This window comes from Poecilia formosa, unplaced genomic scaffold, assembly GCF_000485575.1.
Source record: "Poecilia formosa unplaced genomic scaffold, Poecilia_formosa-5.1.2 Scaffold206, whole genome shotgun sequence".
Taxonomy (NCBI): domain Eukaryota; kingdom Metazoa; phylum Chordata; class Actinopteri; order Cyprinodontiformes; family Poeciliidae; genus Poecilia; species Poecilia formosa.
This window is the reverse complement of record NW_006800145.1, coordinates 24,279-39,309: the sequence shown is the minus strand read 5'-3', so window position 1 is coordinate 39,309 and position 15,031 is coordinate 24,279. Positions and strand designations below refer to the sequence as shown.

At 40.1% G+C, this 15,031-nt stretch overlaps 3 protein-coding genes across 7 annotated transcripts in view; 2 read left to right on the top strand and 1 right to left on the bottom strand.

Annotated features, from left to right (window-relative positions):
- rnf24 (ring finger protein 24) overlaps positions 1-3,380 on the top strand; it is a 31,839-nt gene extending 28,459 nt beyond the window's left edge. For all 5 annotated transcript variants that reach the window (XM_016679261.1, XM_007567247.2, XM_016679264.1 and 2 more), the window contains one exon: positions 52-3,380. In XM_016679261.1, coding sequence (XP_016534747.1) covers positions 52-193 — 142 coding nt within the window. In that variant the 3' untranslated portion in view covers positions 194-3,380. The remainder of the gene's footprint in view (positions 1-51) is intronic.
- Positions 3,381-4,714: 1,334 nt separating this feature from the next.
- On the bottom strand, positions 4,715-6,749 carry LOC103148460 (coiled-coil domain-containing protein 86-like). The gene is made up of 4 exons (XM_007567245.2): positions 6,063-6,749; positions 5,622-5,751; positions 5,466-5,540; positions 4,715-4,896 (listed from the first exon to the last, which is right to left on the bottom strand). Exons 1-4 carry the CDS (start codon positions 6,611-6,613, stop codon positions 4,765-4,767), a joined length of 888 nt encoding a protein of 295 aa, XP_007567307.1. The 5' UTR covers positions 6,614-6,749; the 3' UTR covers positions 4,715-4,764.
- A 257-nt stretch (positions 6,750-7,006) lies between these two features.
- LOC103148459 (beta-galactosidase-like) lies at positions 7,007-14,999 on the top strand. The gene is made up of 16 exons (XM_007567244.2): positions 7,007-7,279; positions 7,694-7,863; positions 8,785-8,935; positions 9,602-9,662; positions 9,749-9,843; positions 10,633-10,813; positions 11,032-11,090; positions 11,174-11,295; positions 12,198-12,238; positions 12,315-12,427; positions 12,515-12,589; positions 12,704-12,793; positions 12,878-12,991; positions 13,377-13,508; positions 13,757-13,996; positions 14,290-14,999. Exons 1-16 carry the CDS (start codon positions 7,217-7,219, stop codon positions 14,542-14,544), a joined length of 1,962 nt encoding a protein of 653 aa, XP_007567306.1. The 5' UTR covers positions 7,007-7,216; the 3' UTR covers positions 14,545-14,999.
- Positions 15,000-15,031: the final 32 nt, after the last annotated feature.

The window sequence follows — 15,031 nt, the reverse complement described above, 5'->3', positions numbered from 1 at the left end:
TTCTAAATCTGACATTTTAAACATACCTTGGCTCATTTTTCTATCCGTCAGGTGCCTCATTAAGTGGCTGGAGGTGAGGAAAGTGTGCCCGCTGTGCAACATGCCCGTCCTGCAGCTCGCCCAGCAGGCCGGCACCATAGAGCCCCCCTTGCCCGTCCAGCAGCCCCTGCCCGGCGCCGAGAACCTGGTGTAGCGGACACTGAGTCCCTCTCGGAAAGCAGCCGGCGGACACACAACAAAACACATCCCAACGCTCACACTCGCACCTTAAACAGGTACCCTTCGGTGAGAGTGTGTGAACTGACACAAACTGGAATAACTGAGCAGAAGTTCACAAAAACTGAGAGTCTGCGGTCGTCATCACCTCTTTTTATTTTTGCATCGGTTACAAAAAGAAAAAAAAAAAGGATTTCCTTTATGTCAGCACAGAGTGGCTGATAATCAACTGTTCTTTTTATTTTATTTTATTATTTTTTTTTTTTTACTTCATGGACGATGAAGTTGATCTAGAAGAAGTTTCTTTTTGTTACTTTTTCACAACCAAAGCGCTTTTCTGGAGGGCACCAGCAAAAGACAAGGAAGAAGAAAACGCAAAAGCCAAGAACTTCACTACACTAAGATACATATATATATATTTTTTTTGTTTGTTTCATTTAAAAAGCACTTTATGAGAAGGCAAAATCTTGATTGCTTAGGCCTAAGGTCATGTGTTATATTTTATTTCTTCCTCTTTTCCGTGTACAAAGCAGACGGACAGGTTTTAAAACATTACAGATCTACAGAAATCTCAAAGGGACAACTCTGGAACGGTTTTGTTTGCTTAAATGTGAAACGTTTGACTGTGTCACCATCGCCCAGGCATTACTCTGACTAATCCAGTTGTCTGCAAAATTTAGACTTCAAGTCAAAAATATCCGTTCTAAACCAAGGTCTTTGAGCTGTTTAATAGATGTAGCACTTCTAGTTTTCTAGTTTTTCATTGACCTTTTTTTTCCTGTATTAATGTCATCAGATTAAGGTTCGTGTACTTCACGGATGAAAGCAGGAGACTTTTAAGGAAAGCTGTGAAAGTATCTTCACGGATCCTGCAACAGAGTTGATTTTTCTGGAACACAACAGAATGAAAAAGAAATCTTCCCTCAAAATGTGCTGTAGTGTCAGCTATTTCATCTCTCTTGCCACAAAAGTGTAAATCCATTTGTCACTTATTTTCTCTTTTTTTTTTCTTTTTTTTTTTTTTCTCGGTACCGCTGCGTTTAGGAGCACGAGTCAGTGAACTGGCACCAGCGCCACCAGTCCTGGCCTCAGCGTGTAATCAGCATATCCTTTTAGTGGGCGCACATACATGCACATAAGGGAGCAGCTGGAGCTGACCCTCCTTTCTCTCAGCTACACTGCCATAGTCAGTGGTCAGCAGGTTGGAGTGAACCAGGGTTTTCATTCATGCAAACACACATTGCAGTTTATCCCCTTTTTTCCTGCTTTTTCTCTGCAGTCTTCTGGTGCTTTCGCCTCCCCCCTCCTTTCTGTTTCGGTACAACGTGCTTTTGTTTCGTGCCACACGTACTTCAGCTCTGAGCCGCGCTTTTGTGGATACTTTTTTGTCCTCTGGTTAGCTGAATTTGGTGTATTAGCTGAAAGGCCTTGCTGTGAACTCCACCCCCCTCCGCCCCACACCTCCCTCCTGGTAACATTAGTGGGCTAAAATAGCTCACTGAGGTTTGGTAATGAAGTGTTTTGTGGCTTCGGTTTGGTGATCAGCGGGATTTAGAGAGCATAATGATAGTATTTTTAACCAATAGTCCTTACAGCATGTTATAATCAGCCACAAGATGATGATAATGTGAAATCAGAAGTTTGGCACCCGTCAGAGCTGATAATACTCACATTGGACACCTCCTGTCCCGTCAGTAAAACAAATGATACATTCTTTATCTTGTGGTCATCTATTATTAGGCCGTGGCCACAGTTATCCGCTTCTCAGAAATTACCGCTCAGTAACATTTCATTCCCACACACTTGCAATTTATGGTTATGACTGAATTATCTCTTTTGCAGGCCTAAGTAACTTGTGGCCACACAGTGATACTTTTCCCACAAACGCTACTGGGAACGCTGCTTATTCCACAGCGACGGATCGAAGATAAGTTTGAGACAGGCTGTCAAACAATCTGCGGTCTGATCTGTTTTAATGGAAATGAGAGCTATTTGTCTACAAAAGGAGCGTAAATAACATTAGGCTACATCGGCATGCTGTTGCAGTAGTCTTCGTGTCCCGTTATCTTTTCAACAAATAAATCTGAAAAGTGAGCCGTTTGCATTTGTATTCAGCCCCACCAGTCATTCATAGTCACTTTTCTCTGCAGCTGTAAGTCTTTGTGGATCTATTTAAACCTCATTTTTGCCGACGATGAATCTGCTTTGATCCAAACCACGGGTGTCAAAACTCAAGACTTGCTGGTCAAATCCGGGAATCTGTACTCTTGATCGTCGCATAAACTGGACTTTAACATAACAGTTGTGTGCTTAAACATTGTTTCATCAGTTAAGTCGAATCAGTTTTCATTTGAATAGGACCAAATTTAATCCATGTAAAAAAAATTGTTACATTATAAGCAGCCACTGATTGTGTCTCTCTAACACCATCTTGGTCCTATTTTCCTTTCGGTTTTCTCTTTGCACGCTCGCTACAAAGCAATGATCTCAACAAAGCGTCTCTGGCTTTCAGTTAGAAAAGTGTCGCTACTCTGACGAATGTCTCATCTCCGCCGAATGTCAGCCAACAGAGGACTGGACCTTTCCTAGAGGAAAGCGTCGGCCGATACTCTGGCATTAACTCAACACGGAACATTTTAGCCTTAGTTGAACAAAAACTGTTGCAATAACAAAGAAAGATGTGTTTCATTACATCTGTGGTGAACAAAACGACTGCCATGCCATTCTTGTTACAGGATTAATTTCCACACGAGTCCTTCATCTAAACCCCACAGCAGCTAACACTTGCTGCCATTTGTCCACCTTTGTCGTTGGTTATTAGACTTTGTTGTTTTTTTTTCCCCCACACATGCCTCCCTGTTTTCCTCCCGCCCGCCGTCCTGATAGTGCCAACCAGACATGAAATGTTAGGAATTAAAGAGAGTCTGTGTGACGACAGAGAGGGGAAAAAAAATGGGGCTGAAGAGCCGCAGTAAGAAATGTCTTCCCACCGCTGAAATCATCCCTGACGTCAGCGTTGCCTTGGACTGAGCTGTTATAAATAGACATCCAGTCAGGAGCACCGTTAGACATAAATAATTTACTGATAACCACAGAAGAAAAGGGAGTTATTGATCACAACACCGTTTTATGACGGGTAGTGTTCATTTTGACAGAAAAAAAAATAGAAGGAAACCCAATGAAATTTTCTTTGCTGCTTGAATCTCTTCATGTTTTCCATGGTTGGTTTTAGCAACCAGATCATTTAGGGTTTTAATCTCTTATCACTGCCTTGTTGAAGTGAACCTGTGTTTGTTTGTATTGTGTATTTATTCCTCTGTAGCTCTTACAAACTCACAAATAACTTCCTCCTCCCTTTTGTCCAAACAAGTCGTTTTACCTTTTCCCTTGAATTCTCCTCACTTTTCCCTTTTTTTTTTAACACTGATTATGTTTGTGAAGTCTCACAGACATTGTTTGTAAAACTAAGAATTCTGCAGCAGAATATTTTTGGAGACTATATGCTGTACAGTATTTGTAAGCTCTATTTTTGTATATTGCTCTTTTGGGGAAAAAACTAAAATGACACTTTTTTTCTTTCCTTTTTGCTAATTTTATGTTTATTCGTTTAAAGAAAATGTTGCATGTGACTGACTTGAACTGTAAATAAAATTTCCAGGTTTTGGAAAGAATTTTGTCTAGTTGTGCCTTTTTTCCTTGCATAATATAATATGATCTAAATCCTGACGTCAAAAGATTAGTAAAGGGATTATTACATTTTAATTACACATAAGAACCCTGTTCGTACATTTAAAAAAATATACTGTTAAATGTCATTGAAGATTATTTTAAGGTTGATGTAATACCGCCCCCTTGTGGTAAACATTTGTATTTGCACTTGGGCTCATAAATAAACTTTGATTTATCAGCGCCCCTTTGTGGTTAAATCAAGTACTTTATTATGTTTTGCCATAATTCTTTCTAAATGATCCTATTTTTGAGATGACAGACTTCATGCGGTTTCTGCCTTTGAACAAACTGAATATTGAGTAAACAGACAAATGAAAGCAAAGTTGATGTGAAATATCAGAATGTTAATTTTTTCCTGATGTGCAGAAATCTCCACTTCATGGAGTGTTTTCACAAATGGCAACATTTTGATTTAATATTTGCTCAATAGTATTTTAATAAGTATATATGCAGCAACGTTATTGGGTGAATGTTTGATTCTGAAACGCAAGTAGTGAATCAGCCAATCACATAATGTCTGACACTATGCTGAATCCTTCGTGCAAAATTAACACTGTTTTGAGAGCAAAAAGGGGGTCCACTCAGGAACCAGAAACGTGGACCTCGGAAAAAGTAGCCGAGTATATTTAGACCAGTTATTAAGTTGACTGGGAAAAAACCTGACCTTTTCCATGTACTGTGACTCTTAGTTCTGTGTTTGGAAGCACAAATGAAGAATAATGTCCGAACTTGATCTGAACAACGATATCCAACAACAGCATGTAGACAATTTTCTGAATAGATGTAATTTATTGTCACCGTTCTTAAGTTAAATCTTGTTTAATCTTTTTTTTGCACTTTGCTTGTGCTGTTCTGCTTCTGCGTTTTCTGCAGCAGAGCCAGAGTGTCTCGTTTCTCGATGCGCCTCAGCTGTTTCTTCTTCATCCTCTTGATCTTTGCCGTGTTCCGGATCTGTCAAACAAAAACCAACGAGGAGTTTCATACGTGCCTATGTTTCCCCATCCTTTGTGACTCTACGTGATCAGAGGATAAACATGTCAAAGATTTTCAAATAAAATGTGGGCCTCCATTTGTACTCCCTCACTTTAAATCCAGCTGTTCTGTGAATGCCTCAGAAGTTTCCTTAAGAACGTGAGCGAATAAACAGAACCAAGGAACGCAGCAGACGCGAGGTGTGGAGAAGTTTAAAGCGGTGTTTGGTTCTAGAATAATATCCAGAGCTTTGAACACCTTAAAAAGCTCTGTGTACATTTCAGCCTATGTTCACAGTGTTGTGCGGAGAAAAACCAACATTGAACTCATTATAACCATGGCAAAACGCGATGGCAGCATCTTGTTGTGGGGGCATGCTGATCTTTAGCAGAGACGGTGAGGATCAATGGAGCTAAATGTGGGCCTAACAGAAATTCTGTTAGAGACTCCAAATGATGGAAGAAAAATCCTCCGGTAAGGCAGGGCATATCAAACCTATAAGGTGAGAGGTTATTTCTGTGGAACTGTGAGGAGAGTTGTATACATACCACTTGTACAATCTCAGCTTTGCGTTCGTTCTCTGCGCGCCGTTTCAGGTTTTCCTCTCGTCTTTTCCTCTTTTCCTATAAAAGAAAATGAAGCACAGTCTGTTAGACATAGAACTGCAAGAGCATGACTTCTCCAGAACCTCTGCATCACATCACCTCCTTCTTCTGGGCTTTCTCCTCCTTCAGCCTCACAGTGAACTGTTTGACAAGGTCTTTTTCACGCTTGGCCTGCATCTTCTTCTCCCAGGAGGAGCACAGAGGTTTGTCTCTGACCAACGAAGAGAACCTGGATGCAAACATCACGGTAACATACAGGTGAGTGTTTACTAACAATATGTTTGCATAACTAGTGAATATTTTTTAAAGAATAATTGCTGCATACATTGAAAAAAAAAAAAACAATCCAGATTGTTTTTAGGTGTTATGACAAAGCAGGCTGCATTGTTTATTTGAGAATAAATTAACAGTTTCCATCATAAAATCCACTGGATTTCTTATTTTATCAGTATATTCATGCAGACAGGTTAAGAAAGAACTTTTCCGAACAGAAATAATACAATTTCAGCTTCAACTCAGCAAGCTGAAGACATATCCCACCTCTGCTTGTTCCGGTCCTTCCACACTCTTCCTGACTTTGGTTTTCCCAGCGGAACCGCCGGGATCGGTTTGGCACTGGGAGCCAGGTGAGCTTTCTTCTTCGGGATGCTACCTGAACCTACAGGAGCCGTTTCTGCTGGTGCAGACTTGGACAGCTGATGTTCTCCTCCATCATCGGCTTTATCCGTTTCCATGACTGCTGCCTGGGCCGGTGGGTCTGAGGGCACTGTGGGTTCTGCTGGTCCGGCGGGTTCTGTAATTTTTGTGGGTTCTGATTCCGTAGACGCACTGGATTCTTCCACGGTCGGACTGTCTGGTTTCTGCTCCGTATCTTCGGGGTTTTCTTCTTCCGCCGGCGGTGGCAGCTCCTTTAGGACGGACCTCCTGGTCCTTCTGCTGGGAGTCCTCACCGGGGTTGTGCTGTCCTGCAATGCGGCAGGAGGGCGCACCGTGCGGCCGCTGCGGGTCCGCCTGCCCTCCGCTGGCGGATCCTCAACCAGCTCCTCCACTGAGCTATTTTCCTCCGACCGGGCCCTCGTTCTCTTCGGCATACTTCTTAATAAAACAGGCAAAAGTACATAACTTTAACTAACTCCAAGACCCACGTGTGCCTGCTCCCAGCCTTGTGTATGATGCGTTATTTCCGGTTCTGACGTAGATCCAGCTGTGCGTTGTCGCCATCTGTTGGTGTGAGGGAGGAACGGCAAATTACATTCGTAGCCTATAGAACTTTATATTTACAAAAATAAGACCTTTTCGTCTAAGGCCGTTTTTGAAAAGACTTTTCATTTTAATGCCTTTTAGTCAGCGGGCTGGTGACTTTTTGTCTATGGCCTCACATCTGAAACTTTATACACTGTTCTAATGTGTGCGGTTTTTTTTTTCTTGAGTCCTGAGGATGTCCTAAAATGAACACCGTACTAAAACACTCTGCAGTGCCATCTACTGGGCAGACTGCATCCCAGATCTTTCATGGGACCAGGCGGTCACATGATTTTTACTTCCGCAACTTGTGATGCTGTTCATTGAAAAACACCTCAGTACATTCAGTGGGAAATCCTTGGCTAGATATCTGATTTTGTCGGTGTTTGCGGCTCCTGTTAAGAAGTTTTAATATAGCAACATCCCAGCACTAGCTGTGAGAGAGACTCATCATGTCGGTGCTCCGATTTAACAGCGTCTTTCTGCTGCTGCTGGTGATGATGTTTGGACACTCTGTGAGTATTTCTGAGCACCTAGCTAAAGTCTTTAAACTTTCTTTTGAGTTTGTATAACAGTTTAAACTGAAATGAGCAGATTTCATGGTTTATTGACATCTTAACATATAATAATTACATATATTTTACAGATATTTTAAGCTAAAAATGATGGATGTAAATAATGTGTTGCAATTTATAGGGGTCTAGACTGACTAAAGCTTTAATTCAGATTTTTTTATGATTATATTTTTGAACATGTTGATGAATCTGCAGCATTCTTTACTAAAACATTTTAAGTGTCTTCAGGTGTTTGGCTTCTACATCCCTACAGTGACCTGAGGTGTCATCTCTGGGCTATACACTTGAAACTCTATGGGAAGTACTGCGCATGTGTAAGTGTACAGTGACAGACAATGGTGTTTTGACCTGCAGATCGGGACGTCTCCATCATTCAGCGTGGACTACGAAAACAACTGTTTCCGTAAGGATGGAGAACAATTTCGTTACATATCAGGAAGCATCCACTACAGCAGGATACCCAGGGCCTACTGGAAAGACCGGCTGCTGAAGATGTACATGGCAGGACTGAACGCCATCCAGACGTATGATTCCTCCACACACACAAATACGGTGCTCTGTCGAATCACGTTTAAAATCAGGAATTATGTGATGCATCAGTGGTCTCCTAAGAAAGTTGCAGACACTGCACAGATGAGTTATTATTGTTGCATTGTTTTATGAAGTACTGTCTTATTCATAACTACTACTTGCTTTTAACAGATGAAAAGTTGCTTTTAGTTTGTCTTCTAAATTAAAATAATGACGTTTGATCATGAATAACAAATACTTTCGTCAATAAAAGCAGGATCATATATAATAGCGTTTTAGATTTTTCTCTGCTGCCACACACATGAATCAAATGAATGGGGGTTAACCAGTTTTTCTACTTTTAATGGCATCCTGAGGAGATAAAGAAGCAGTCATTACAGTTAGGAGTCCTGGAGCACAGACACATCCAAAGCATGCTGGGTATTGGACCTTGAAGGCCAGGGTTGGAGATTTCTGTTTGAACACATTATTCACCGGACCTGGAAGCATGATGACTGTATCGCACTTATAAAAAAGTAAAAATAAAAGTTCCTCAGACCAAAAGTGACAGAATTATTTAAAAAAGATGGGTCTTTTTATTTAATGTGTTATTTATTGATTTATTGGTTGTGAGACATAATTTAATATATAAATCTGGTGAACTGAGTAACCCCTCGACATATAAGATCTAAGACAATTTTTAGTTAATATTTACTAGTAATCATTTGGAGTAATTTATTCTCTGTGTGTATTTAAGAAACAATCTTCACTTCAACAGCATATTTTAGATTCATATTTTTGTTTTATGAAAACAATGTGCCGGTTTCTTTTTTTCATTGAATCTCATTCTGATTTTGGGTAATTTTACATTTATTTAGGATAAAACACACTTTATGAGTTAATTGTTGAACATAAATACTTTCTTACGCTCGCAGCTACATTCCCTGGAACTACCATGAAGAGACTCCTGGCCAGTACAATTTCAGCGGAGACAGAGATGTGGAATATTTTCTTAAGTTGGCTCAGGACATCGGTCTGTTGGTGATCCTTCGTCCAGGGCCGTACATATGTGGAGAGTGGGACATGGTGAGGGAAACGTGACTTTAAATGCGTTTGCTTTCAAAAACTGAGTTGAAAAGGGACATTTAGTCTCATTTTTTCAAAGGCTTCCTTTGAGTTCAAGTAAGTGCTGTGATCTAGTGAGTCATGTACTAAAATGACATTGTCAATGTTGCACTCTATATTAGCCAGATAACATAAACACTAAAGTATATAGTCTCTCTTGCATTGCCCTTTTTGCAGTATGTCCTCTGACACAAAGCCTTCTCCAACACTGAGAGAAAATAGCATTTGCTCCACAGACAGTGTGTCTGCTGTGACAATGTACATATGAAGGACTTGTTTGAGGAGCAGACCTCAGAGCGGACTGCAGCCTCATGTTTTATCTGAATGTCACCATTTGAACAAAAACTCTGGAAAACTGGATCAATGTGTTTGCTGGGATTTTATGGTTAAGATTCTTTAAATTTAATTATTTTCTATTGGTTTACTTCCCACTACAGTCATTGTCTGGCTTCTATGTTGTATTGTAATCAAATACAGGGAAAAAAAAAAAAAAAAAGTCTTAGCAAAATGGATGTTTTTGCAAGGCAGTGTACCTATAAAGAACTGTGTACAATGTGTGAAATCTAAAGCTTGGCAGTCTCAGCGCCTGTTGTGTTTCTAATTATTAAATGTTATTCTGCTGATTAGGGAGGTCTGCCCGCATGGCTTCTCAATAAGAAAAACATTGTGCTGCGATCGTCTGACCCTGGTGAGCAGCAAACACTCATCTAGTCAGAAATGTATGCGGTGTCCCACTGCATAAAAGCACAATGCTGTAATTTGTGTCCATTCCAGATTACATTGCAGCCGTGGACAAATGGATGGGGAAGCTGTTACCCACGATGAAGCCTTACCTCTACCAGAACGGTGGTCCCATCATCACTGTACAGGTGAGTGTGGATGTCTCTGTTTGTTTTTCATATTAGTACCTGACTGGTTTTCATTTTACAGCCCACTGCAAAGTTACTAGTCCGCGCTGGTGAAGTATTAAATGGTAAATAAATATCAATGGAGAATTTTTAACATGCATACCTCTTGAAGTTTCTCATGGATCGTTTGGCCACTGCTTATTGAAAGTGATAAGTTGATGCAAGAGCTGCCAAACCACAGCTGCAATACCAGAATGACATGCTTTTGTAACTGTAGCTCTGGGAGAAAACAGACTTCCTTGTCCTTATAAAGTATGTATTGATCTTTAGTTTGAGCTTTTATGAACAACAACAACAACAAAAAACAACAAAACAAAGCAGTCCAGGTGGGTTAGGCAGGAAACAGAGGCTCAATGTGTGGGAAAGCATGAGTCTCACTGTCAAGTACGGTGGAGGATCTGTGTGGCTGTGGGCTTATTAATGAATTAAAGAACATGAGAACCTTACTGACTTCATGTGATTTTGAACTTATGAATTTAAAATGGATAATCATTGGGTCTTAAACAATAATTACATGATTAAAAATCAAGAAAAAACAGAAATGGTTCAACAGACGCATAATTAACCTTCATCAAAGGCCATCGTATAGATTGTATGGATGAGCTGACGAGCGTGCAGGAGGGGATGATGGATGTTTTTACTTTTTGTTTGAATTGACCAGGTTGCCAATCCATGTGAGGAGTTAAAAAAAAAAACAAGATTTAGTCTCATAAGATAAGAAAAATATTGACACACAACCTTTATCAACAGGTGGAGAATGAATATGGCAGCTACTTTACCTGTGACTACAACTACATGCGTCACCTAACCAAACTGTTCAGAGCTCAACTGGGAGATGAGGTGGTGCTGTTCACCACAGATGGTGCCGGGGTGAATTACCTGAAGTGTGGCTCAATACAAGGCCTCTATGCCACCGTAGACTTTGGTCCCAGTAAGCTCAGCGACTCTGCATGTTACAGTGAATTTTCCTTTTCTGTGAAATGACTCACTTTGTTTGTGTTATTGTGTACCCTCTGAGATCCCTTCATTTAGGTTTGTTTTCTTATTTGTGTGTCTATGCCGTCTCATTGTCACGTTTTAGCTTAGTCAGAAGTAATGAGGAAGTTGCACAAAGACACTTTGCAATTCTATGCCTCGTCTCTCTGCTAGGTGCAAATATAACTGCTGCCTTTGCGGCACAGCGACATGCTGAACCTTATGGGCCTTTGGTAAGAACTCGCCTTACCCTGCGCATGTTGCTATGGTTACCCGCATGGCAAAGTGAAAATACTCCTGTTCCTTTGTTTCACAGGTGAACTCTGAGTTTTACACTGGATGGCTGGACCACTGGGGATCCCGTCACTCTGTTGTGTCGTCCGCTGTTGTGGCCAAGTCCCTCAGCCACATGCTGGCTGTAGAAGCAAATGTTAACCTGTAAGTGAGCAAAAGTTACCAGTGATTAGTTTAGAGAAGCAGTCTGTGACTCTGATGTTGCTTGTGCCACCTGCTGGCAGAAGTCGTGTAACTTTTCCACTTGTCAAATTTGGCTACTGATAGGCATTGAAGCCTTAAGATATGAGATTGTATAGAAGAAGCAATCAATGATTGTTCAAATATTTAACATTTAAAAACAATCAAAAGAATTGTTGAAAGGAGGGATAATTCTTCTCAAAGCAGCGCCATATATTATGATGCACATATCGCAATGTCAGCGTGTGCAGTATTTCTTTCACAAAGGACTTTTAGTACACATTTGATTGACTGTTATATGTCAGGTTTCATGCATTCCCTTTCTGTACATTAGTAAAAAATTTTGATTATTTGAATGAACTCTAACTGACCAGCAATAGTATGGCAATTTCACGTATTTTCCTGATAAAGCTCGTCGGTTGCCAAAGATGTAGCCATACATGGAAAAAGTGGAAAAGTTTCACACTTTGATAGAAGACTTAAACCTGAACTAAATGGATCAAAATCAGCAGTTTTCTGGCTAGCACAACTGTAGCAAGCAACAAACAGATTTGGTCAACAACACTTTCAGATGTACCAAATTACAATCGAAACAGAACACATAATGACCAAAAATTGGTCCAATTTGAACATAAACTTCCACACATGTACGTATGCATGCATGTACGTATGTCACGTGATTTATTGAAGTCATTGGAGTCAGTCGTGGTTAGACAGACCTTCTGTGAAGAAAGTTTATCATTACATCATTAAAATGTGATCATAATGTTACAGCTTTGTAAATCATTCTAAAAAAAAATAATAATAATAATCTAAAGTCAATATTTTAAGTACAAACATATATTTTTTTTATTCCTTCCCTGAAGGTACATGTTCATAGGCGGGTCAAACTTTGGCTACTGGAATGGTGAGTGTGATGTTAGCATAATACAGCTTTCCTGCATCTTTCCTGAGACACTAATGGTGTGTTTTAATGCTCTCAGGCGCAAACTCCCCGTATGCTGCACAGCCCACGAGCTACGACTATGACGCCCCTCTGTCAGAGGCAGGAGATCTCACAGAGAAATACTTTGCCATCAGAGACGTTATCAGAATGGTATGAACCTGAATAAATAAGCATTGTTTTAGATATTTTTTTTTTTCCTTTTGTGTCATTGAGAACATCTTTGTCTTCCTAAAATAGTACAGTAAGGTACCGGAGGGACCGATTCCACCAACAACGCCAAAGTATGCGTACGGTTCGGTTACGATGCAGAAGGTAAGCATTCAGATGGCTGTGTTTGATGTTATCACTTACAGGCTTCTAGTTTGTGACCATCTTTTCTGGCTTTGCACCAAACTAGCATCGACTTGCTTGTTTTGTCTCCTGCAGCTCCAGACGGTGTTGAGTGCCGTAGAAACGCTGTCGTTCTCAGGTCCAGTTAAAAGCACCTATCCTCAGACATTCACTGACTTAAATCAGGTATCCTCCAGTCTTTTCTCACCACAGTAGTTCCATTTTTGTTTTTTTCACTTTCTGTGTCTTTTTTTTTTTTTACCTCTCCAGAGCTTTGGCTTTGTTCTGTACAGAACAACTCTGCCTTTTAATTGTAGCCAACCCACCCCTCTGTCATCGCCTCTGAATGGGGTCCATGACAGAGCGTATGTGTCAGTGGATGGGGTGAGTCGCATTATTCATCATCAGATCCTCTATGCAAAAGCTGTGAATTGTAGCTAATGATTATGAAAGAACTTCAGAATGACTTCAATGAAGAGCACAATTTTTTTTAATTAACAAAAATACAGAAGGAGACAGCAGTACATTAGTTGGCCTTTTACATTAGAGACCAGCTTTTCCAGTGCATTTTGCCTCTGAGTACATGAAACGACAAAGTATGAGGAATCAAAATTAACAAACAGTAGACTGAATCATTCAGTCTTCCTCCAGTCAACAACACTTCAGTACAGAAACAGTAAATACAATTTTCAATTTCAAAATGTAATTTTTTTCCCTCAGGATTTGTGATAATTGTACTAATATAAACATACTTTTTTTTTTTTTTAAGGTGGCAGTAGGGGTTCTGGAAAGGAACAAGGTCTTGAGTGTGAATGTGACGGGAAATGCTGGAAGTCAGGTGGACATCCTGGTGGAAAACATGGGCCGAATCAACTATGGAAAAGACATCAATGACTTCAAGGTTTTTTGTTTTGTTTTGTTTTTGTTTTTTTTTGTTTTTTTTTATTGTTTGTTGTTTGTTTTTGGCTTTAGAAATATGTTACTGAGGCCTCAAGGTCTAATGTGCTGTCAGACATTAAGTTGTTGCTGACATAAAGTCACAGACACTGCACCAACCTGGGATCATAATGGGGCATCCACACTGAAACATTTGGAATGATTTAGAAATGTTACATTTTTTTTTTATCATTTGTTGTTTTCTCAATAAAGGGCCTGGTCTCCAATCTTAATCTGGGACAAACCACCCTTACCGGCTGGACCATGTACAGTCTCAGCATCGACGAGGCGGTCAGACAGGGCCTCCTCGGAGAACAATCTCCCACACAAAGAGACCCAGGTCAGCCTGCGACTCTTTCGCTTCCCGCTTTCTACAATGGAAGCTTCATCATTCCTGACGGTATTCCTGACCTCCCTCAAGACACTTATGTCAAGCTGCCAGGCTGGAAGAAGGTGAGAGACCCTAAAATAAGCTTTTAGCTTTTAAGCTTTGTCAACTACTCATGTATAGATATTCAACATGTGAGTTTAATTAAATTGTGAAAGTAGATCTTTTTTTTATTATTATTATTTAAGCAATAAGACCATGAGCTGTCACTACCCTTCTACAAATAGTTTCAGATATTAAATGTTTTATTATTGCGTTGTTTATATCGCCAGTAAAACTTTTACATTCCCAATGTAATATCTGTTAGGCACCTTTGACTAAAATGCAGTGCAAATTAAATATTTATTTGTTTCCTTAGGGGCAGATCTGGATTAACGGTTTTAATTTGGGGCGTTACTGGCCCGCTCGTGGCCCTCAGGTGACACTTTTTGTGCCTGCCAGCATCCTGAGCACAGCAGCACCCAACAATGTGACCGTCCTGGAGCTGGAAACAGATCCATGCAGCTACCAGCCATGCACAATTGAGTTTACAAACACCCCGATCCTCAATGCAACAGTCCTCTCTCAGCCCAAACTGCACAGGAGACTGTTTACTAAAGAGGATTTCCTGTGACAATAAGGGAACTCTCTATTGCACTAAAGGAATCAGTTTGCACTGCAGGACTCGACATATGAGCCTGGAATCAATGTTTGATTTGTGAAATGGAAGAGCATTTGAATTTTTTTTTTTGAACAATCTATGTTGTGTAAATGCCATTTTGTTTTCTGATACTATTTTTCTAACTATGTTTGCACCACTTGATTGTAGCAGGTATCCAAAATCTCTTCTTGTCTACTCTCAAAGGGATTATAAGCAATGTTAGCTGTGGCATTTCATCATTCAGGGAACATTTAATTTTTCAGATGAAAACCACATCAGGGATGTGTCTGTTCAGATGCGTAGTCCTTTGAGTAAAACAAGTTGCTCCATAGCTTTAAATTAGTCATCTAGTCATCTTGTAGTTGTAATATTTGTACAAGATGTGCCTATATCATAAAAACAAAATAAAAACTTGAAATCCATCTTTATTTTAATGCAACTTAGCTTTTATGCATATTCA